Below are 25,144 nucleotides of genomic sequence, written 5' to 3'. Positions count from 1 at the left end.
TCTTTTGTAGTTTTTATAAGTTGACTAGCATTGGTACCTGCCCTACATGGGGGATGAGCTAATAGTTGAGTTTTTAAAAGGTTTGCACAAAAGGTACTGAGTAGACAGGAAAAAATCTGCCAGCACGTGGATTCAAACCCACGACTTCCTACACGCTATAGTCAAGCGTTTTACCACTTGAACAGTATGTGTTGTGGTTCTCAAAGGAATGTTGCTTAAGTTTTCTCTACACCTTAGCCTTCTATGCACTGTAGGGAACGAACAGAAGCTTGCGTGAATTTGTGATAACAATCTTAGAGTAGTTGGATGATGAGTGCTTCATTATCAGCACAGATTGTGTTGATTCGCACCAAGTTTGGTGAGTAAACGATGTGACGGGCAGACAGCTTTATTTATTTATTTATTAGCACAAGTGCTGAAGGTCTGTAGGACACCTGGTCCCACAGCCTGCTCAAAGACTTTAGCTACAGAAGGTGCGTTTGAATTATATAGATTACATGATTTATATATTATGGGAATGTTTGTTTTTATTTTGCATCACGTGAAGAATTTGAAGGTATCATGGTATAGTGGGGATCATTCAACACAATGTCTTGCTGGGGAGACTGAACATAATAATAGGCATGTACTGGGGGCGGAGGAAGCTGTCCACAACTTGAAACAATCAACAACCTGGTATTCCAAGAAAGATGCCCACCACCTTTCAAGGTCAAGTCTATAACGTCCAGTAGCAGGAGAACCTACAAACAGTTAGATTCTGCATACATTTTGGAGCCCATCTTCATACATTTTGGAGCCCATCTTCATACATTTTGGAGCCCATCTTCATACATTTTGGAGCCCATCTTCATACATTTTGGAGCCCATCTTCATATAGGCTCCTACTAAAGAAAGTTTAAAATTGTGTTATGCACACCTATTGTGTTCTATTGAGTATTGTGCACGTGTGAGCTTATTTATGCTAGCTATTGACTACGGGCCACGGCTACATATTGCATCACTGTTTATTTCATCCAGTATATAATCCTGTAGCTACTGTGAAACCTTTCATGTAAAGACCAGTCAAGTGATCAGCAAAGATCAGTAGGTCACGTGATTTAAATTACAATCAATCGCATACCTGAGGTCATACCTCACCGGTGATCATCCATTAAATAAAATGTTGGCAAACCTTCCTGTGTATTGTTAATAGTGATTGATTCGCCCAAGTACAACAGATGCTGCTCTCCAATTAGAACACTCCAGTACACTTGCTGTTTCCATCCAGTTTTATTCATGAAATTTTATTATTTTTAATGCAGGCAAGGTCTGTGGGCAACTAGTGCTCACAGCCAGACAATCAGTGCATACGTACAACTTACATTTACAATTGAATGTATAAAATTACAATAAAATTTTAAGCTAGCTGGCTAAAGTTATTACATACATTATTTTATGTTTGATATGTACTTATACTATCGTATCCTATAATTTAAAAAATTACATGTGTATTTTAAATAAACTTATTGACATAATTACTTATTTTCAGAGAGAGTGAGAAGAGCTAATTACTGCTGAAGTTTGGTGGGCGGGGAGACTTGGAGCAGGTACTACAAGGGCAAACAAAGTGCAGACTGTGAGGATTGTCAGAGTCAAAATTATTTGTAAAATTCTGCCAGAATAACTGTGATTTAATGGTGGAAAAAGGATTTAAGTCAAGTACTGGTAGACTGTTGTAGGTTCTTGGTAATCTGTTGAAGTAGAAGTTACCGCTTTGTTTGTTGGATGATGTAAAATTGTGTTGATGCTTGTTGCTGGTGGAGTAAGCCATTGTACGTTAGTACCCTTCTGTTTCTATGTAATGGCATTGCTTATTATCTAATTTTTGTGCATTTATGCTGCTGTGAATGCTGCCGCGGCAAAGTTTTAAGCCAATTTTAGGGGGGGGGGGGGTCTGCCCCTTACTTTTTCATTAAGGGGCACATGCCCCCTGTTCCACCACCCTTGGCATGTACAGCTGGTATAGACCAGCTGCACTTTCCTTCTATAGGCAATGGATATTGTAAAGCAAAATACATAGATTGTATAGTCTCATGCTGAAACAACTGATCATATAAGTGTGTATTCTGGTAATATATGGTAAGCATTGCATCACACACTTGTTCTTCATTTGATATTTCCCTGGAGATAACTAATGGCAACCAATGAGAAGATAACATGAAAAAGTATCAACATTGCATACCTTGACTGAATCGTAGTATCTGTAGCTACTCTCCAGGTGTTCTTGGTACTTTTTCTGGCTCTCTTGTCACACACATTTTGGGGATACTCCTATACTAATGACTAGATATGATGTCTCAGTAACTATGATAGATGGTGCAAGAAGCAAATGAACATGCCAACGACTTCAAACAATGAGCTAGAATAATACAATTAACAAAGACTCATTGATTAAAACTATCTTGCACTTGGAAGACCTTCAAGACACATAAAAACCTGAAATTTTAAAGCTATGTTGGTGCTCACTACTGACCAAATTTCAAGGCAAAGACTTGAGTAATGAGACACACAAAAAGTACATATATAAATGAGTCCTCGGTCACGTGCGACCACCAAACAGGATTAGTGAATTAACACCTGTGTGGGCATGGCAAGGAAGTGTTGAAGAGAGTACAAAAAAGTATGCATGCATGTACACTAACTAAACTAGTCTGTGGAGGCCAGGAACCACTCACAGCAATTCCGAGCCATATTCTTTGGAAAGCTGTAATACACTGCCGTAAAGCGTCATCCAGAACTTTCCTTTAATTCTATATATAAGGACATCATCCACATACAGTCTCATGCACTATTTTCAGAGACAGTTTTGTTGTTGATGTATATGAATAGTAATGGGCTGTCCCTTGAGGAACATCTGAAGAAATTGTATGTACGTGTATAGTCTGCTATAATTCATTTATTTATTTAAATGTTTTTCAACACAACAGTATTATAGCACATACACGTACATGACTATTATATGGGTTGCACATTTTACAGTGTGTTGAGGTCCACCAGAATCAACAGGTAGCTACTACTAAATGAGACCGATCAGATAGATAGCTTTAATGTTAATCCATGAAATAGCCTGTCCATTAATTCCATAGCGAGATAGTTTATGGCAGAGCTCGAATGGGCTGGTTGATTATGATTCATTGATGGCACTATTAATTAGTAATGTAGTATCCAGACCAACGCCCAAACGGTGAAAATATCGATAATATCGTTATTGTCACGGTGCTGAAGAGGAAGGTCAAGCTTTTCACGATACTGAGAACTCGTAAGCAATTGCTATTTGAACCTTTCACAGTGTCATGCACGTAGCTACGGTATAATATTATGTGTCATGAAAAATTTTGCCCTCGTCCCGCGTACTACGTACGTACACTGTTAAAAATAAAGAGTAACCACCACTCTGAGAGTTCCCAGTGTAGGGAGGATTTAACACCCGATGGAGAGTAACCAACACTCTGAAGAGAATAACCATTACTCTGAAGAGTAAGTGACACCACCTTCAGAGCATGTGTTACTCCCCAGTTACTCCTTTGGAGTAATGGTTACTCTCCAGGGGTGTTAAATCCTCCCTACACTGGGAGCTCCTTGAGAGTTGTGGTTACTCTTCATTTTAACAGTGTAGGTCCAGTGCCGGCGGGCTTGCCAGTGGCTGACGACTGAGAGCGCCGGAGTGCAAATGAACACGAACAATGTTCCTTAATATTCAGATACGTGCAGTAGAAGTGTGTTGCATGTGAATGCGGGGCACGGCACGTGCCGAACTCAAATTGATGTGCAGCCACCCTGACTCAACAGTGCATGTTGTTGTTATTATCCGAGTTAGCTATTGTCTACTTTACCAGTTATATAATTAGGCACTGGAGGGTGTGCTGCGTGCGATTTTTGATTATGATTATGCCATGATCGGCCATGATTAAGTACGGGTATAGGCACAGCCTGTATACCTGATTATATGCAATAATAATTTAATAATTATACCTATAATCTATATAGTAGCCAAATGATAATCTAACAACTATTAATAGAATTCAATGAAATTGTTTAAGCATCACACACAAGATCTAATTTTTATTGAAGTTGCTATTGTTCCGGCAGCCGGAAATATTTTGTAAGGGCTATTGTTCCGGTAGCCCACTAGATTTCTCTCACTATCAAGCACACTATAGTTGTATGCTATGCCCCGAGTAAGTTATTCAACTTTAGAGCACACATCTAGTAGTTGCCCCGAGTATTCGACTTTAGGGCATACATCTAGTTGCCCCGAGTATCCGACTTTAGGGCACGTGTCTAGTAGGTTGCCCCAAGTATTCAATTTTAGGGTACGCGACAAGTAGTATTAGCATTAGGGTTAGGGCTGGGTTCAGCTTTGGTTTCTTCTTCACCTTTGTCTTCAATATATAGAAGTTACTCCACTCGGAGACATATAAGGTAGAAGGTGGGTAGCTGGGATTCCATGTAGCACAGTGGCTATGACTCTGGTCTCACACACTGGAGGTCCCGGGCTTGATTCCCAGTCAAGAATTTTGTGTCCATTTGAGAACTCCTTTTTATCTAGGTTTTATTTTTATTCACGTGACTGCCGGAACAAGCCAATTTTTATAGTAACAGAGTAATCAATGACTGGAATTCATTAGCTACTCGAGTATATTGTTGATTCTCCTTCTGTTAATGAGTTTAAAACACTGCTGGACATGCATTACAGCAATTGCCTATATTTGATTTTTGTATAGTAGCTAATTAGTATAGTTAAGTACATAATTTGTTTACATGGATGTACGTAGTCTGGAGTGATGTTTGAACAGTTTAAATTGGTAACGCCCATATCAGTGGCGATTCTAGACCTGACCTACAGGGGGGGCCAAGTAGGGAACAGCATAACTATTGTTGTTTGGCTATAGTATAAAGTAGAATTTTCAGGGGGGTCTGGGGGTGCAACCCCCAGACGCTGCAGGATTTTTGCAATTTAAAGGCTTGAAAACAGCCTAAAATTTGTTCTAAAAACATGAAAAATGTTAAAAATAACAATGCCAATCTATACAGCAACTTTTCCCCAAGATTTTTAAAAAGTTATTTTTTAACAAGGGGGGGGGGGGGGGGGGGCATGGCCCCCCCTGGCCATGGCCCCCCCTGGCCCCCCCTTAGAATCGCCTATGGCCCATATAGCTATGATTTCTGGCAGCTTGATCTATACATTGAGAGTACCCATCCAAGCTCACCTCGCATTTGCAGCTACAAAGTACGGCTTTAAGTATAAGGCCACTATTTGGTGATTTTCAGTTTTTCATCAGAAAATTCCAAATGTAGAGTGCAGGGGGGCGGGTTATTGCTTACCATTATCCCTACAGTATAGCTAGCTAGACTTATTTTCATACCTCTATACTAGGGACCCACCAATTAGACTCTATTTAGGCTGTTTTGGGTGGGTAATAAATCTCATATACTCCACCTTGTTTTCTAATATACTCCACGCCTTTAAGCACAATATGACATATGCTCAAAATCGGATTTGTCCAATCGCTATGCGTTGTTCACGTGCAGTGATTTAACGAGCGCGATTATTTAGTCACGTGAGGACGCATAGTTGCCATGGCGCTAGTATTATCGTAAGAAAACCAGCCGCTTTTGCCGAGCCTACAGCAGAAACAGCCATGGATGAGGTAAGTGATCTGAGTGTAATGTGAAATAGAGTCTAAAGCAGTTATACGGGCACAATGTGGAGTCTATGAAATTTATAAACCCTCAGGCCCTTAGTAGCGCCCTCGCTTCGCTCGTGCGCTACAGCCCGGGCCTTCGGGTTTATAAATTTCTTAGACTACAACAAGTTTGATACTGAAATTTGATTGGCTGAAAACGTGGTCTCTAAATCTCGTAGAGCCACGGTCATGTCCAATAGAGACCACGCTCTGAGGCGATACGAAACACGATAATTACGCGCCTGTAACATTGGCAACGCATGGGCGTTTAAATGACTAGTAACAGCCGTACTGAATTAGAGGGAGGTATAATGGGCTTGTTTGTACTAATCAACACTACATTACTTGCTTACAAGCAGCTGTCGAGGCACAACAACAGCAACAATGAGTTGTAGTCCACTCGCTGAGTCCAGTACTTCGATACATAGCACGCGCCTGTAACATTGGCAACGCATGGGCGTTTAAACGGGTAGCAACAGCCACGATGAGGTCCCGCCATGTAGGGAGGTGTAGAGGGCTTGTTTCTAGTAATTAGCCATACATTTCCCATTTTACAAGCAGCTGTCAACTCAAGGTACAATAACGAGTTGTAGTCTAAATAAGTTAGACGTCAAGAACCACTGGGTTCTACGGGATTTAGAAAACCCTCAGGCCCTTAGTAGCGCCCTCGCTGCGCTCGGGCGCTACAGCCCAGGGCCTTCGAGTTTTCTAAATCCCGTAGAACCCTGGTTCTTGACGTCTAACTATTATATAGACTCCACATTGTGCCTGTATAAGGTAAATGCGGGTATTTCCGGACAGCGCACAATTCCGGACACTTCGTGTATAGCACCCAAGAATGAATCAACTAGAACACACTTTTCGATTTTTATAATCCCTATAAGAATAGCTATTCACAGCAGAAATTTCAAGGCAATCCGTTGTTTCGTTCCTCGGCTAGCTTGATAAAGGTACCAAAGTGTCCGGAATTGTACGCTGTCCGGAAATACCCGCATTTACCTTAACTATTATTTAGACTCTATTTAGGCTGTTTTGGGTGGGTAATAAATCTCATATACTCCACCTTGTTTTCTAATATACTCCACGCCTTTAAGCACAATATGACATATGCTCAAAATCGGATTTGTCCAATCGCTATGCGTTGTTCACGTGCAGTGATTTAACGAGCGCAATTATTTAGTCACGTGAGGATGCATAGTTGCCATGGCGCTAGTATTATCATAAGAAAACCAGCCGCTTTTGCCGAGCCTACAGCAGAAACAGCCATGGATGAGGTAAGTGATCTGAGTGTAATGTGAAATAGAGTCTAAAGCAGTTATACCGGCACAATGTGGAGTCTATGAAATTTATAAACCCTTAGGCCCTTAGTAGCGCCCTCGCTTCGCTCGTGCGCTACAGCCCGGGCCTTCGGGTTTATAAATTCCATAGACTCCACATTGTGCCCGTATAACTATTATTTATGCTGGCATAATAATGAGCATAATAGGTGTCTGAAACTAAGCATTGAGCATAATGCTAGCATAATACATAATATAGGCAGAAAACTTGTGCAATACTTATCAAAATACATATCACACAAAAAGATCGATATACTCTAATAGAACAGTCAGTAATTCTAATAAAATTATCAGGTAGCTGACTGTTCTATCAAAGTGTGTCGTGCGGCCTAAGAAGCCGGCGCGCCACACCGTGAGTATATTAACAGGAAGAAAGAAAACGCAATTTTCACACCTATGTAGCTCTGTGATATCTAATCCGATTGGAACCAAATTTGCTAGAGAAATGCCGGCCAGTAAGGGGAGTCCACATACCAAATGTAAAGAAAATCGCTCCGGCCATTTCCGAGATACGAGCGAACAAAATTTCATTTTAATTTCTTCGTTTTTTTCTTCTACTTCATTTCGCACACTTCGCAAAATCCACCATAAAACACGAATGCGTGCTCGGATTGGGCGGAAATTTGGCACACGTAAAGGGCTCTTTAAGGCGGATCTCCGTACTAACTTTGGTAGGAATCCGATGAATATTCACGGGGTTATGACCGATTATTTGCGTAAAATAAGATCGAAGGTCTGTCACGCCTACAGGGTAAACCCCTTGGAGGAATCAGTTGAAACTTGATATGTAGATGGAGCAACCATCGTAGGAGTGCCCTTTTGTGGTTTGAAAGGAATCGGGATAAAGACCATGGAGATATGACACAAAACCCGACCTGTGTCTAAATTACGCGATCGATTTTTATGAATAAAAAAACCATTAGTTTTCGTAACTACCAGGCAAACCGCTTAGAGCAACGAGCTGAAAATCAGTATGTAGCTGGAGTAATCATCATAGAAAGTCCTTGCAGTAGTTCAGAAGAATCGGATTACAAACCACTGAGTTATGATTCGAAAGGCAACTACGTGCGCCAAATGCGAGATCGAGATACTCTAATAGAACAGTCACCCTAATAAAGCATTCAGCATATCAAAACATATGTATGGGATTTGTCAAATCAAGCATTTTCAGGTGGTCAACATTAAAAGTTTTCAAACACTGGGTTAAACCTTTAAAAATTAAGAATTATGCATTAAACAAATCTAATATCTGTTTAATATCTTTTTTGAAACCTCAACTTGGTAAAACAGGCTGATCATAAAATCTCATCATTCCTTGTCCTTTGCTGTCCAATACAAAATACATGTATTTTACACTACACACAAAAACATTAATTTACAACCTTTAACTCACAAAATTTCTACAGCACACCATACAATAAAAGAAAGCCCTTGAATTTCTCTAACCAATTCCGACCGTACAAATGGGAAAATGTTGCCATAGCAACAGTTATTTGCTGCTGATGATGACATAATACGCACTCCATACATTAACCTATTGGAAAATTTAATTATCTCGCCGGGAAATCCCAATTTACAAGTTGTTAACCTCAACCAAATTCGCTAAATTTGGTATCATTCCACGCAACAAAGGATGCTTAATAAGACTCCGACCGTACAAATTGTTAAACAGGTTAGTTTATAGAAATATGTTTAAAAAACACGTGTTTTTACTGGCACTGGAACACGTAAATTTCGCGGTACAAGGCTCCTTTTTAGCTCCCCCCTCGTTACTACACAAAGAACTTACACATGAATCGAATCGCCTTTCATCAAGGAATATGATAAACCAAACTTCGTGTCTGTCAACCAAAGTACGCGGAAGTTATGGTGCCTTGTTTAGAGGATGGTGTTATTTTATACGAAACGGGCGTAACCCATTCGGAAATCCGGAATATCTTACACAAGTTTTGATATGGCTGCATTATAATTTACTCAATTATATTACATTACAAGTTATTCTGTAGGGAATCCAGCTACAAACAAGTCACCCTGTAGTCAGATCAGCTAGATGAAGGTACCTAATAGAGAGTTCAGCTACAAAGAAACCACCATGTAGAGAGTTCAGCTGCAAACAAATCACCCTGTAGAGAATTCAGCTACAAACAAATTGCCCTGTAGAGAGATCAGCTAGAAGAAGTTACCTTGTAGAGGGTTCAGTTACAAAGAAACCATCATGTAGAGAGCTCAGCTGCAAACAAATCACCCAGTAGAAAGTTCTGCTATGAACAGATCACCCTGTAGAGAGTTCAGTTAGAAACAAGTCATCCTGTAGAGAGTTCAGCTAGAAGAAGTTACATTGGAGAGAGTTCAGCTACAAAGAAACTACCATGTAGAGAGTTCAGCTGTAAACAAATTGTCCTGTAGAGAATTCAGCCAGAAGAAGTTACCTAGTAGAGAGTTCGGCTACAAACAAATCACCCTGTAGAGAGTTCAGCTACAAACAAGTCATCGGGTAAAGAGATCAGCTAGAAGGATCACCTTGTAGAGAGTTCAGCTACAAAGAAATCATCCTGCTTCATCTTTTCTTCTTCCTGTGGTAAAAAAAAGATAGGTTGAAAAGCCCTAAAGCCAGCCATAGGCCGACTTTGGGGTATACAAATACAAAAAGAAGTGAAATCTAATCCAAAACAGCAAAAAAAGAGTGTGGCCCTCAGAAAGGCTATGGTGAAAAAAGATGTGAAATCCAAGGTGGCGGCCAAGAAATGGCTGTGATGGTAGGTTAATGGTAAAAATTTTAATAACGACAATTCAGGTGAATTTTGTGCCAAGGCCACCGAGCGGCACCAAATTCACCTGAATTGTCGTTATTAAAATTTTTACCATTAACCTGCCATCACAGCCATTTCTTGGCCGCCACCTTGGATTTCACATCTTTTTTCACCATAGCCTTTCTGAGGGCCACACTCTTTTTTTATAGCTTGGCTGTTTTGGATTAGATTAGAGTATATCAATCTTTTCTGTGACATGCATTTTCACAAGCAAGGATTTACAGTCTGTGCTTCAACCACTTAATGTTTTCCCATAAAGTGCAAAGTTATTAGAAAAACATGGGAACTGAGGTATAAACATTGAGCATAATTTGAGCATAATAGGTAAATATTGAATATTAATTTAAGCGTAGTAGGTAAATTTTTGAGCAGTGCAGCATAGCGTAATAGGTAAAATAATGAGAATAATCGGTGGGTCCCTACTCTATACTCTTCAGGACCTGATACTGCTAACTTTGCTAACTTGACATAGCTAGTTTGACAACTATATTCTCTTTAGATGCAGCTACATATAGTCATCCTTCATCACATGATCATGCAGTCCCATTTGAGGATCGATTTCTTACTTGTAAAGTTCATTACACAAACCTTTCACATTCTCTTGGCTGCAATGCGCAAGGCAGCTACTGTATGAGTGCAGCAATCTTGGAATACTAAACTGCACATCCTCAATATTGGGTTAATCAGATGAAATAATGGTTAAATCTTTAATAATGGGGAAATATGTGCGGCAGTAGAAATACATGCAGGTGCTGATGAAAAACAGGAAATCATTAAATAGTGGCCTAATATGGATATCTATATTATTTATGTAGGTATAAAGAGTGGGGAATTTGTAACTGATGACTGTGTGTAGCTGGCCAGAGAGGTGAGAAATTTGCATATTTCTGGCTAGCATGGTTTGTGTTGTTTCTACATTCAACTCACTGTAGTCTTTGATGTGAAGCAATTACAAAATCTAAGTGCCCATCGCAGGTCCCTAGTGGAATAACAATCAGTTACCAAAATCATCACCACTTTGAATTCCTCACCTGAGATGGATCATTCCTTAATTACCACAGGTTTAATAATGAAGGTAATACTACAAAATTTTGCAATTGGTGACTAATGATTTCTGGTTACACTCAGATAAATCATTTACATACATCAGTTGGTATTTGCAGTCAGACTAGCTAGATTGATGCAACCATATACAGGCACGGTCTCACAAAGCTTAAATGATGATCTATGCATAGGCTTGAGCCAATTATGCTTTGAAAACTGCCCATTATGCTTTTGAGCAGTGCTCACAAATCCAGCCTATTATGCTCAAAATTATGCTCTCAAAATCAAGATTATGCTTGAGAACTGACTCTTTTATTAGAGTATCCTGACTGCTGTATTAGAGTAAGTGGCTGCTCTATTAGAGTATTGCAATCTTATTTTCATAAAGTGAGAATAATCAATCAAGAAATAGTAAAAATAATAATATTACTAGGTTTTTGATATAAAATGTAGCAATAGTGTGTAATGTGTTCATGTTGTGCAGTATTTTTGGCGCACGCATTGTGCATTTTAATTAATTTTCTCGAAAATCGTCCTATTATGCTGGCATAATGCTTGATGCTTTTGCTAACTTATTATGCTCGAAATTATGCCGACATAATTGGCGCAAGCCTATTTATGCAATCACTAGTGTGTTCTCAACACAAATTTTATTATGATTGTGTACTTTTATATACAAGAACTTGGTTTATGTTGACAATATAGACTGTCTTCCAGTGCGTTTCCTTTACTTTAGCGTTGTAAAACTTTTCTGTGTATAGAATGCATCTTTCAAAAATGGTGTCTGTTATAGCATAGCTAACATTTTTGCAGTGCACTAGATAAGACTGTGTCTTAGACTGTGTAACATGGGTTAGCTATATGCCATAATTATGGTACACAACTGGTAATGCCAACACCTTAATCATGTATAGCATGCTCAAATATCAATAGCTACCTAGCTAAATTTGTTACTTTTGTATACAGAGGTTATTGGAATCATTCAGATTCATACTATAATGAAAGTCTATGCAGTGATCATATTACTGCTTACTGTAACCTACTCATTTGCTATACCATCTGTCAATAAAGAAAAACCATCTTGTGTCAAAATTGATGAGTGTTCCTGCCACTTAACAGGAGTGGAACAACCTGGAGTGATTGATTTACATAGTTTAGTTAGTGGTAAACATGAGCCAACTTTTGTGATTGAAGTAAAATCTGAACAAACCAATGTGTCATACAACTACTCTTACAATCCATGTATGAATTTCTCTGACTTCGGTTGTCCAAATACCAGTATATGTCGAACAGGTGATCATGATGGATATCAATCAACTGACTTGGGAAATCTTTACAATGATGGGTTTCTTGTTGATGACTTAGACAAAAATGCTCTCTTTGCATTTTACCAGTCAAAATATAAAGATAAGTTTGGTTTTTACTGGGTATCAGGGGTGGAATTGATATGTGATGAAGCTGAAGTGAAAGGAAAGTTTGAGTATGTCGGAGAACCATCTTCACATGTTTACCATTTTAGACTTTTCACTCGATGTGCTTGTCCTGGAAAATGTACCTACTTACAGTAAATGGTGTCATGTTCTTTCAAGCTAGTTACTAAGTATGCATGTACCGTACATGGTAAACAAAAATCTGCGCACATTATGCACACATACACACACTCTTATATGTGTAAAGTGTCTGCATTTTCATAATTTACTTCAAATTGTATACTGTAATCTGTATGTATTGCATGGACAATTTTAAAGATTGTTGAAATTGGCTTGTTGTGTCAGTAAAGTTTAATGAACTGACCAATGGCATTATCCAGTGTCTTATGAATAGTAGATTCAAAAACCTAGCTCGTTTACTAAACTACCAGAGGACTTGTTGATATATCCCATAACCAGCTCATTGCAGCTGGTACAGAACCAGTGAATGCTGATGACCCTGTCAATTTTGCAAAATGCATCTTCAGACAACTTTACTGCATGTCAGTGATGTCACACAAAACCATGACATATTGTTCATATTGTATTATTAAGTCTTGGTATTATGTACTCAGATGCTTATCATAATAATATTACTCAGCCTGATCAGATTTTATTCTAGTGTAACCCATAAACCAGGGTAATACATGGAGCAAGTGCAAAAGTAGTGCAACATACTGTTTCTAGTCAAGTGCAGGTGCTTTAGGGCTTTAAAAAATGAAACTTCATGCATCCCACAAGTCAAAGGTCAAACTGGGAAACATGGTTGTAAATACATTTTTGTGCTTTCAGAGCTGACATATTCATTCAAATAGGCTGATGTTCAAACCTCAATGTTTGTTTGAGGTATAGCTTTGTGGTTACCACAGACTGTTAACGAATTAAATATTAAATACCACTGCCTTTGTCTGCTCTCCACTGTCTGACAACAATAAAGTTGAGACTTGTCATTTAGTGGATATTGCACAACAACCCTTGCCACATTACATCATCTACTTCACTGCACACAACACCATATATCATGTACTTGTGGTGTCACATGATTTGACTGAATATCACCTTAAAATAACAAACTTAATTTAATATGCTTGGTCACACAAAGTCAAGTATAGTTGTTTGTGGTCATGTGATTGCAAGGTACTTTTTGATTAAATTTCACAAGCATGATGCAACCATTTCACACCACTTTACACTGCATGAAGACAAAGAATATGATAGCTGCAGTGTGTGCCTCATCCCAGGTCATGGGAAAGTATGTAGCTGAACAGTGCCTTTATTCAAGACCAGTTAGCTATATACTTGGAAACAAGTAGGAACAAATCATGGAATAATTGCCTAACAGCTGAATTGCCTACCAGTACTAAACACATGCATTATGCATATGTCTATACAGTAGCTGCGTGCATCCTTACATAATAGTTGCAATGTCTTTCTTCTTTGTTGTATATAAAGAGTGATTAGTGCCAAAATTATAAAACCATAATAAGTATGTGCATGGTTAGTGGTACGGGTGTAGTGGGTTGCAGGTTGAATGGTGGTGATGCATATAGTTGCCATGTTACTTTTAACCAAGCGATTGAAGAACTGTATAGCATTATAGCCATGTACAAAATGAAGGTTTATGTTTGTTCAGAACATTTAGTCTGTATGGCATATACACTACTGTGTTGGATTCATAGTTATTATTGTGTGTCTGTTTGTACTAGAAGATGTATGTACATGTTTGCCTTGATGCATGTTCAGCTACATACTTTTCCATGACCTGGGATGAGATTTAATATACTGTAACGGCACACACTGCAGCTACCATATTCTTTGTCTTCATGCAGTGTACGGTGGTGTGAAATGGTTGCATCATGCTGGTAAAATTTAATCAAAAAGTACCTTGCAATCACATGACCACAAACTATTACTTGACTTTGTGTGATCAAGCATGATTAAGTTTGTTATTTTAAGGTGATATTCAGTAAAATCATGTGACACCACAATTAAGTCAAATGTGGATAACTAGCACAAGAAGTGGATCAATCTGCCAGATCCTATAATAGATCATGCTGGTTTATTATACGTATGCAGAGCTACATATTTTGTGGCAGGCAATTATAATGTTGTGCATGCATGCCATATTGTGAGATATCATCTGAGTATACAGCTAGATAGTACATTGAGTAGCATGACATTCTGTTTCATATAGTAGAAGAAATGTCTCCGTTAGCAATCGTCAACTGGATCGGGTCTTATAGCCTTTCCGATTGCATGTACTTGGTAACCCATAACTTCACTTGTTAAAATGGTACCACCCTGAAATTTGGGCACTAAATACCCCTAACATGGCACCATTGCATGACGTAATTTGAAGATGATAGGTTAAATACATTAGGAGGTATGATCAGTCAAACTTGAGAATTTGGAAAGGCTATAAGACCCCTTTTTGCAGATCCAAATTGGAATTGTCATTAAGTGCTTCTACTTGAAATCTTGCAAATCAGCAGCTTTTATTCAAATCTGGTAGCTCAATGGATGGGATAGAAGAATTCTAAGGCACATTTAGTGTAACACACAATTACTGCAAGTTGAGATCAAGATACTCTAATAGAACCGTCACCTTCTCTAATAAAACAGTCAGCAGAATAATTCCTTACTATGCTAACACCTATAAAGTATCTTGCCAACTGATAATTAATTTTTATGTTTGATAGAACACAGAATAGGCAAATTGTTGACTGCAAAAGTTGCTGATGTAATTTATGATGAGCATACATTTTGGAATAATCAAGAATAATGTGAACATTTTTTTGGAATAGAACCATGAGGAAATTGCATAGACATAGTCATGTTACCATCTCTTTTGAATTTCATATAATATATACTTATGAATTTTCGGTGATGCATAAAGCAAATAATTGTTGGGAAGGTGCATGGGTTGGTAGTTCAGGTTCTTTTAAATCCTTTTATGAATGTTATTTTCTTCCATGCAGCCAGAGACCACACCTCGACTGAGAGTTGCTATAATGCATGATATAGATTCTGCATGAGAAATGTTTTTGACTTGTGTATATAAGTGATAAGCATAGCATTGTCATGGAAGATTTTCAAGTAGATTTTGTACACGTGCACAATCCATAAGTGTATTAGGGAAATCTCAATATATAGATTACCTTGAAGAATTCATTTACATATAATATCTTAGAAATTTAAATACTCTAAGGTGATTGTTGGTTGCACTGCCTGTCTGTGTATAGCTTTTATAATGTACTTAAGAAAACATACAATTTACATGGTCTTTGTAGTTGTGCTTAAACAATGTTGTGTGGATTGAGAGGTGATGATAGGTAGCTACAAATTATCTGCTGCATGTGAGACTTGTAACAAAATATGCACTACATGTAGCAAAAGCCATAGCTACTGCCTCAGTAGTTATTTGATTTGCTGTAAAAAAAACTTGGAGAACTTTTAATATGTATATCAAAAAATGTGGGCAACAACGCTACACTGCCTAAATCTTCGAGACCATTCCATCAAACTTTGATCAACCTTATAGTAGCTAGCTAGCTAGTAGTTAGCTACACCAAGAACGCCACTACATTGACCACTAAGTAGTGACGTTCACTGCAAAAAGTAGTGACGTTCACTACAAAAAGTAGTGAACGTCACTACTTAACAGTAGTGAGTATTGTGGCAGAGCAATTCACTACTAAATTTTTGCAGTGAAGAGTTTAATTATTGTGTGGGTGAGGAGCAGCAAGCGTATGAACATGCATGACTTCAGAAACTCGGGTAGTCGGGTAGTTGTACAGAGGTAGTGTGCTCATGTAGCATAATTAATCACGTGATCAGCAGTGAAATAATTTTAGGGCGGCGTGTCTAATGCGGCTCGAAAGACACCAGAAAAACAACTTTGGAAACAGCTACTCGGTAAACAGTGATTGTAGTATCTGTATCGACTGTACCTGTGTGCTGAGACCACTTGCCGGACGTGTTGATAGTTGGTTGGAGGAGTGGTGAAGGAATAAAACTTCTGCCGGACGAGGTGAGCATGCACTGCCCTTGGTTAAGACTGCATGCCCCCTCGAAAATTGCCGGGATCCGTTCCGGGAGCAATGCATCGGCCTTGGCATCGACTAAGCCTAAGGAGACCAGTAACTCTAGTCACGCATATATTCCCTAGTCCATGGGCAGTAGCTAGTTAGCCTGCCGGTTAGCCAGCTAATTAAGTCGCGTGCTTTCTCAGAGTCACCATACACAGACAGTACAACCAAGGCAGCCATCTAAGCAAATAGAATATTTTATATAGCTACCTCACCCATTTGCATGCACTTCAGCTAGCTACAGTATAGTTTTGAAAGATTAAATCTGGCAGTGAACAATTATTAGGCACCACAAAGTACTATAGTGGTTTAACTGAAGTGCATGTACATGATAGCTACATGAACAACAGATCTTGTTTACTCTTAAGTAGAAAATTATATGTGGATGGAAAAGTGCAGCCGTATTGCTACGTAGTTATGGATGTGTTTAACGAAGAGGTGTGGTCATAAAAAATGTGCTGATGGCACAAATTACTAGCCATTTTTGTAGGGCAAAAGAAATGCAATGTCAACTGCAACTTATCAATCAAGCAATGATAAAAACAGATAGTTTGAGGACTAACACCATCAATAGACTCAGGCATGGTAGCTAAAATAAGTTACTTTTCATACAGTAAAGTAAGTTTTAGAAGGTAATTTAAATTTCGTGGTCATAAACCACTTGTACAGAAAAGTCGTCCCATTATTCTTTTTTAGCAAATCCCGAGTATTGATAAAGCATGACTACAAGGTTTGTATTTCAGATAGTGATTCTTTGATGCAGTATTGCAGTGCACAGAAATGCTTTGAAGAAGTTTACCCTACATTGATTTTCCCAATATTTCGCCCTACATAAATCCAGCCAATTGTGTTATGCAAAAATGATGTAATATAGTGCCATGCCTTCTCGTTAAACCCATCTATATATCACAAGCATGTTGCTCAAGAGAAGTAAACATGGTGTTAGGCCAATGTATATCAAAATTGATCTAGAATGGTACCTAGGTCTAATATACATGGCAGTTACGGTGAATTACTGTATAAACAGTTGTGAAGGTTGAGTACAAGCATTGTTAGTAATAACAAGTAGGAGGGAAAAGGAATTTTATTAAGTTGGATTAGGGATCAAAGACAAAAGTAGAATCATGACTGAATTAGGGATTATCCACTATTAAATCTACAGGGGAAGGCTACCTATACACTTAATTCCACTAAATTCCACATTTTAGCTATTTCCTTGTTTCACCTTTGATCCCTACTCCACTTAAATTCATAATTAATTTTTTCTTTGTTTACTTTTTTATAACATAATGTACCAGTGCATACTGCATTAAAAGAAACAATGATGCCAGGAATACTGTAAAACTAATATCGTATCAGAACACGCACCCCAAAAATCAATTTCGTTATGGATAGGGAGGTGACCATTACGCTTTGTTTTCAGCTATGCTCTGCCCGTTACACAGCGTTACAAGTGAATAACAGTACAAGAAGTGTCTGTGCAATCAATCCAGTCACTACGGAAAATACAGGCGATAAGCATAATAGCCAACACAGCCACAGGGAAGCCACGTCATGCTATCACAAATCGACATCGTGTGTGTCAGCGAAAAGAACTGGAACACAAAGGAGGACAAAGGCAAGTCTATGATGCATGTGTTGTCATGTACTGCAGTTGGCGAAAACGCACATCTCAGAACAAAGCAACGTTGAACAGTGAAGAAATAATCAAGCTCGTAACCTTATTTATTGTCGAGTTATGCTTAGCTGGAGCATCAGTTAATTAATTAAGTCAACATAAAATCCTGTTAAATAAAAAAAATTAAAATTCCATAGAAACTTTGGAGGTTTGAAGACATTTTTGGGCTTGGCTGTGCCTAACCAATGCTGCCAAGCTGTCATGAAGGGAAATTGAGGCTGGTTTGGGATGATATGTCTGGCTAGAAAAGCCCAGTTCTTCATGATCCCTAATATATAGTACTACTGTAACTGTACTGTATGATGCAGTTTGTATAGTGGTCATGTGACTCTTGGTTTCACCCATGCAAATGTCGTTGATAATGTGCCTTAATTTGTGTAGGCTGCTTCAACTTGCTAATTAGTTTCTTCACAAGTAAGTTGGCATATAAAATATAAACAGAAATCAGCACAAAAAGTGTCCAAGCAAAAATAAAGTAAGGGTGTGGTCTTGATAAAATGGCCTGGCTCATTTGCAGTAGAGATGTATCAATTTTTCTGACGAACTTTTTAGCCTAATAAGTGGGTAAAGCAATATGCTGGCATAATAGGTACAATATTTGTGAGGGAACATAAACGTTGCACAAAATATTGAGATACTCTAATGGAACAGTCACACGAGATAAAATATCACATTTGTGACCGTCTCACCAAAAACCCGATTTGTTTGCACAACTTCCAACTTTTTTTATCTTCTCAGCATTATCTGCAATATCCGAGGAATGGATCACCAAAGTTTGAGCTTTCTGTGGTGAGTAGTTTAGTGCTAGACAGTAGGAAGAGCAAGACAATCAGTTTGTACAGCAACTTAACTACAGGCACTTACATTTGCAGCCATTACTTCCATTTGCTTTAGTTTGCAATTTGGCTTAAAGTGTTCACCATGGATTAGCAAATCAACCAAGGTGTAGTATTAGCCCTATAGTCACTTACACATATGGGTATGAAGGAGGTTTAGTTGATGAAATGACAACAATCTTGTTTATGTTTACTGCATTGTAAACAAACACATGTGACACACATACCATTGGGGCTATACAGAAACAAAACAAAGATTTTTGAACTCTCCATGGGAAGGTGAATAAGATGGTAGTCTTCCTCTTCATGCTTGTGCGAACAAGTCAGGTTTTTGCTGAGATAGTCAGATTAATTGTAGTGGTAGATTAAAACAGTCAAAATGTTAAGGAATGCATAGCTAGCTTCTTTGATTATTATGCTAAGAAGATCAAGATACTCTAATAGAACAGTCACTTTAAGGGTAGCTATGTACTTAGAAATGGTCAATCAACAAAGAACAAAGTAGGTAATTTTTAAATATGGAGCACAAATAAAAGAATTACTGAAAGAAAAATAGGTAGAAAAAAGCAAAATAGACTCACCTTTACTTTGCAGCCACATACAGTGGCATGTGTTTTGAGTAGGTGAATGAGCAGTAGTTAAATACATTGGTAAAAATACGAGGCTTGTACTTAGAGTAATTTAGCTGAATCTTTGACTTCACAAAATAAGTGGGCTAGTTTTGCCCATGAAACAAGTACTTAAGTTGACTTGCATGGCCTTAGCAGGCATATAGTCACTTTTATTAGCATTCTATGCTGTAATATTAATGTAGCAACCATTTAGTTTTAGAGATGTTAATGTGTTTTGTTAAACGTATACCATCAGCTTATATGTGGTCAACTGAACAAAACCTGTACATTTCTCTCTAAGTTGTTTTCATCTCTTCTCTGTCGTATATGCTGAACTATGGAGTGAACTGCCACAATTTCAGTCAAATTCAACAATCCTGCAGGAGTAGACAGTAGGAATGACAGGAAATCAAATTTCATTATACAGCACCAGTTGAAAGTGCTTAACTTACTCATAAATACAATAGTCTGTAAAGTCTGGCTTTGACTCACTGTGTTCATTGGTAAATCTGCTATGTTAGCCAGCAAGAATGATGATAATAATCTTGATTTCTGCTTCAGTAACAGCATATAACATGTCATTAATTTTAGTGTATGAAAACAAAAGAAATGATTATTTTTACTCTTTATGAGCAGACAGGCACAATTGTATAATAACACTAATAGGTTTTTTTTAAATTACATGTTATTTCCTAAGTGTTGAGGTGATTACATACATGCATAACATTTTCAGCAATATGCAGTGTTTTTACCCATTTACCTCATTGTTTCAATTTGTAAATTAGCGGTTTTATTCAGATGATCACATATGTATGAAGAACATAGTTGGACAGCTGAACAACATTTTCACCTTAATTGTAATAGTGACTTGGTCTGCGAAAAGGTGTCTTATAACCTTTCCAAATTGTCAAGTTTGACTAATCATAACTCTTCATGTTTTCAACCTATCACCTTCATATTACACCACGCCATAGTGCTATGTTAGGGGTATAAGGGAAGTAAATTTCAGAGTGATACCACATTCACAAGTCAAGTTACAGGTTTCCAAGTACATGCAATTGAAAAGGCCCTTTTCGCAGACTGGGTCACAATTATAGATTTATATGAAATGAGCAGTCCTAAGCTACCTATACAGCTAGAGAGATCGTGCATGGTCAGTGTATGAAATTACTTCAGTTCATTTAGATCACCACTATTTCTTTAAGCACATATGATTCATATCTGTATATGTGCAATGCATGTGTGCTATATAGAATACAGTTGATGTAATGCAGTGTGCACACAATTAAAGTGTATGGCTGTGGTTTATACTGTACCTGTTGTTACTTTCCGTTAGATGAAGTTTGCTACTGTTCTTTTGTTGATGTTGGTTCTAACGTATATATCAAATACTAAGGGACAGCCAGTTTGTACCAAAATTGATCAGTGTTCTTGTAGATTAACTGGTGTAGAACCATCTGGCGTGATTAATTTACATGGAATTGTAAGTGGTAAACATGAACCAGAATTTATAGTTGAAGGAAAATCTGAACAAACCAACCTCTGGTATAACTTCTCCTATAACCCGTGTTTCAATTTCTCTGACTATGGGTGTCCAAATACTGGTATATGTGAGACTCGTAATGGAATGCGATCATATGACTTGGGAAATCTTGACACTGTTGAGTTTGTGTATGGAGAGGATAGCAAACATAGTGTTGCAGCATTTTATGAATCTAAAGATAACACCACAGATGGCAGAATATCAGTAGTCGGTTTGGTATGTGATGAATCTGAAGAAAAGGGAAGATTTGAATTTATTGCTGAGCCTTACACACAATACTACACCTTTTGGCTCTACACTCGATGTGCTTGTCCTGGAAAATGTACATCTTCACTGAGAGAATGTAAAGCTAAGGATTTGTGTAGCTGTGAAATGTCAGATGGAACTGGTACTATTAGCCTTCACTCTCTTGACAATCCAAATAGCCCACTTCAATACAAAGCAAGTCCAATGAATACCTTTCTATATAATCCTTGTTCACCCATGAAAAATCCTCAATGTAACAATAACTCACTTTGTGAAGAAAAAGAAGAATCACTTATTCCTTTAGGTAAGGCAGTCTATTCAAGATTTGTCTTCAACAACAACCAACTAAGTATACAATATGTTGGAATGAATATTATATCAACTGTGAACTTGATTTGTGATCGCAACCAAACAGATAAGCCAATCTTTAAAGCACTTGATGATGGACACACATTCAATCTCTACAGTGTGTGTGCCTGTCCTAATGGTTGTGGTGGTGGTCCACCATCACATGGAACATGTGACCAAACTGACTCATGTACCTGTAAGAGCACTAGTGATGGTGCAGTGATCAACCTTCATGATCTAGACAACCCATATACACCACTGACTGCTAAAGACAATGAAGGCCATACTTACTACTACAATCCTTGTAGTGGAATACAATTAGAGGATTCATCAGTAAGATGTAATGGAGTAGCTGCCTGCCAATATGACCCATTCCATGATGGATACTACAACATTGGAAGTAACAATCCTAGAATTGAATACAATGCTACCTCAAAATCATTTATATTTCATTACACTGGAGGTGAAGGAGGACGTTCGTTTGATGTACAGATGATATGTGATCCCAATGTTGCTACTACAATACTTACAGTAGATGATGATTATGATGATGATGATATGCCTAAAAGTGCTACTTTGTATCATCTCAAGCTTGTTTCTAAGTATGTGTGTATGCAGTAAACAAACAAGTGTACAAAATTTTGAACATTTTACACAACACGCACTCACACATCAAGGTATGTTGCGTGCATGACTATTTTGTTTGTACTGTATTTTACTTCAGACTGTGTATTTTTAGTTTTATTACTGTACAATAGCACTAGTACCTATTCAATTGTGCAGGTTACATGCTTTTGCCTTTACATGTTACTCAATTTAATATGCCTGGTCAAGCATAGTTGTTTGTGGTCATGTGATTGCAAGGTACTTTTTGATTAAATTCCACCAGCATGATGCAACCATTTCACAAAATTGTGACCACCTTACATTGCATGAAAACAAAGAATATGGTAGCTGCAGTGTGTGTCATTACAGTATATTAAATTTCATCCCAGGTCATGGAAAAGTATGTAGCTGAACAGTGCCTTTATTCAAGACAAGTTAGCTATATACTTGGAAACAAGTAGGAACAATAATAATTGCCTATAGCCCAGCTGAATTGCCTACCAGTACTAAACACATGCATTATACACACATGTCTATACAGTAGCTGCATGCATCCTTAAATAGTTGCAATGTCTTTCTTCTTTGTTGTATATAAAGAGTGATTAGTGCCAAAATTATAAAACCATAATAAGTATGTAGCTAGTAGTGTAGTGGGTTGCAAAATGAAGGTTTCAGAACATTTAGTCTGCATGGCATATACACTACTGTGTTGATTCATAGTTGTATATTGTGTGTCTGTACTAGAAGATGTATGTACATGTTTGCCTTGATGAATGTTCAGCTACATACTTTTCCATGACCTGGGATGAGATTTAATATACTGTAACGGCACACACTGCAGCTACCATATTCTTTGTCTTCATGCAGTGTAAGGTGGTCACAATTTTGTGAAATGGTTGCATCATGCTGGTGGAATTTAATGAAAAAGTACCTTACAATCACATGACCACAAACAACTATACATGACTTGTGACCAAGCATGTTAAATTAAGTTTGTTATTTTAAGGTGATATTCAGTAAAATCATGTGATACCACAAGTAAGTCAAATGTGGATAACTAGCACAAGAAGTGGATCAATCTGCCAGATCCTATAAAAGATTATGCTGGTTTATTATACGTATGCGGAGCTACATATTTTGTGGCAGGCAATTATAATGTTGTGCATGCATACCATATTGTGAGATATCATCTGAGTATACAGCTAGATAGTACATTGAGTAGCATGACATTCTGTTTCATATAGTAGAAGAAATGTCTCCATTAGCAATCGTCAACCAGATCGGGTCTTATAGCCTTTCCGATTGCATGTACTTGGCAACCCATAACTTCATTTGTGAAAATGGTACCACCCTGAAATTTGGGCACTAAATGCCCCTAACATGGCACCATTGCTTGATGCAATTTGCAGATGATAGGTTAAATACATTAGAAGTTATAATCAGTCAAACTTGAGAATTTGGAAAGGCTATAAGACCCCTTAGCTTTTCGCAGATCTAAATTGGAATTGTCATTAAGTGCTTCTACTTGAAATCTTGCAAATCAGCAGCTTTTATTCAAATCTGGTAGCTCAATGGATGGGATAGAAGAATTCTAAGGCACATTTAGTGTAACACACAATTACTGCAAGTTGAGATCAAGATACTCTAATAGAACCGTCACCTTCTCTAATGAAACAGTCAGCAGAATAATTCCTTACTATGCTAACACCTATAAAGTATCTTGCCAACTGAAAATCAATTTTTATGTTTGATAGAACACAGAACAGGCAAAATATTGTTAAACATGACTGCAAAAGTTGTTGATATAATTTATGATGAGCTATAATCAAGAATAATGTGAACATTTTTTGCAGAAATTGGGAATAGATCCATGAGGAAATTGCATAGGCATAGTCATATTACCGTCTCTTTTGTATCAAAGTAGGGATTACGGTGAAACTTTTGTGCGCCACCCAAAATTACGCCTTCAAAAATCACCCTGGAGACATTTTACGTGACGTAATATATATGAATTTTCAGTGACACATAAAGCAAATAATTGTTGGGAAAGGTGCATGGGCTGGTAGTTCAGGTTCTTTTATGAATGTTATTTTCTTCCATGTCGCCAGAGACCACACCTTGACTGAGAGTTGCTATAATGCATGATATAGATTCTGCATGAGAAATGTTTTGACTTGTATATGTAAGTAATAAGCATTGTCATGGAAGATTTTCAAGCAGATTTTGTACATGTGCAAATTCCATAAGTGTATCTATCTATATAGGGAAATCTCAATATTATATAGAATGCCTTTGAATTCACTTACATATATTTATTATTATTATTAACACTTTACAGTGACCAGCACTGAAGGTCTACAACAACATGTGCTGCAGCCTTAGGAAAACCTAACCTAGTTTCAAGGACTTAGACTTAATGACTTATACAGTAGCTGGAAAGGTGTAACAGAAAAGGGGCCAAAGTAAGGAAAAAAATCCCTCCAACCCCAGGAATCGAACTGCAGGTCACCCAATGTCTATATAGAATCTTAGAAATTTAAATGATTGTCTTGGTTGCACTGTCTGTCTTTGTATAGCTTTTATAATGTACTTAAGAAAACATGCAATCTGCATGGTCTTGGTAGCAAACAGTCAAAGTGTTTTAAATTGTTGTGTGGATTGAGAAGTGATGCTAGGTAGCTAATTAACTGCTGTGAGACTTGTGACAAAATATGCACTACATGTAGTAAATGCCATAGCTACCTAAGTAGCTATTTGATTTGTTGTAAAAATCTTGGAGGACTTTAATATGTAGATCAAAAA

At 37.8% G+C, this 25,144-nt stretch overlaps 2 protein-coding genes across 3 annotated transcripts; both read left to right on the top strand.

Annotated features, from left to right (window-relative positions):
• The first annotated feature begins 3,198 nt into the window (after positions 1-3,198).
• Positions 3,199-22,558, top strand: LOC136240089 (uncharacterized). 2 transcript variants are annotated; one of them, XM_066030935.1, is made up of 2 exons: positions 3,199-3,298; positions 20,936-22,558. In XM_066030935.1, exon 2 carries the CDS (start codon positions 20,936-20,938, stop codon positions 22,355-22,357), a length of 1,422 nt encoding a protein of 473 aa, XP_065887007.1. In that variant the 5' UTR covers positions 3,199-3,298; the 3' UTR covers positions 22,358-22,558. The 2 variants fall into 2 exon arrangements, with proteins under 2 accessions (XP_065887007.1, XP_065887006.1); XM_066030934.1 differs by lacking the exon at positions 3,199-3,298 and adding an exon at positions 16,246-16,416.
• On the top strand, positions 11,916-12,485 carry LOC136239894 (uncharacterized). The gene has a single exon (XM_066030639.1). The coding sequence runs from the start codon at positions 11,916-11,918 to the stop codon at positions 12,483-12,485; it is 570 nt and encodes a 189-aa protein (XP_065886711.1).
• Positions 22,559-25,144: the final 2,586 nt, after the last annotated feature.

This window comes from Dysidea avara, chromosome 12 (genome assembly GCF_963678975.1).
Source record: "Dysidea avara chromosome 12, odDysAvar1.4, whole genome shotgun sequence".
In the NCBI taxonomy this organism is placed as follows: domain Eukaryota; kingdom Metazoa; phylum Porifera; class Demospongiae; order Dictyoceratida; family Dysideidae; genus Dysidea; species Dysidea avara.
Note: the sequence above shows the minus strand (reverse complement) of the source record. Positions and strands in the feature narration are given on the sequence as shown.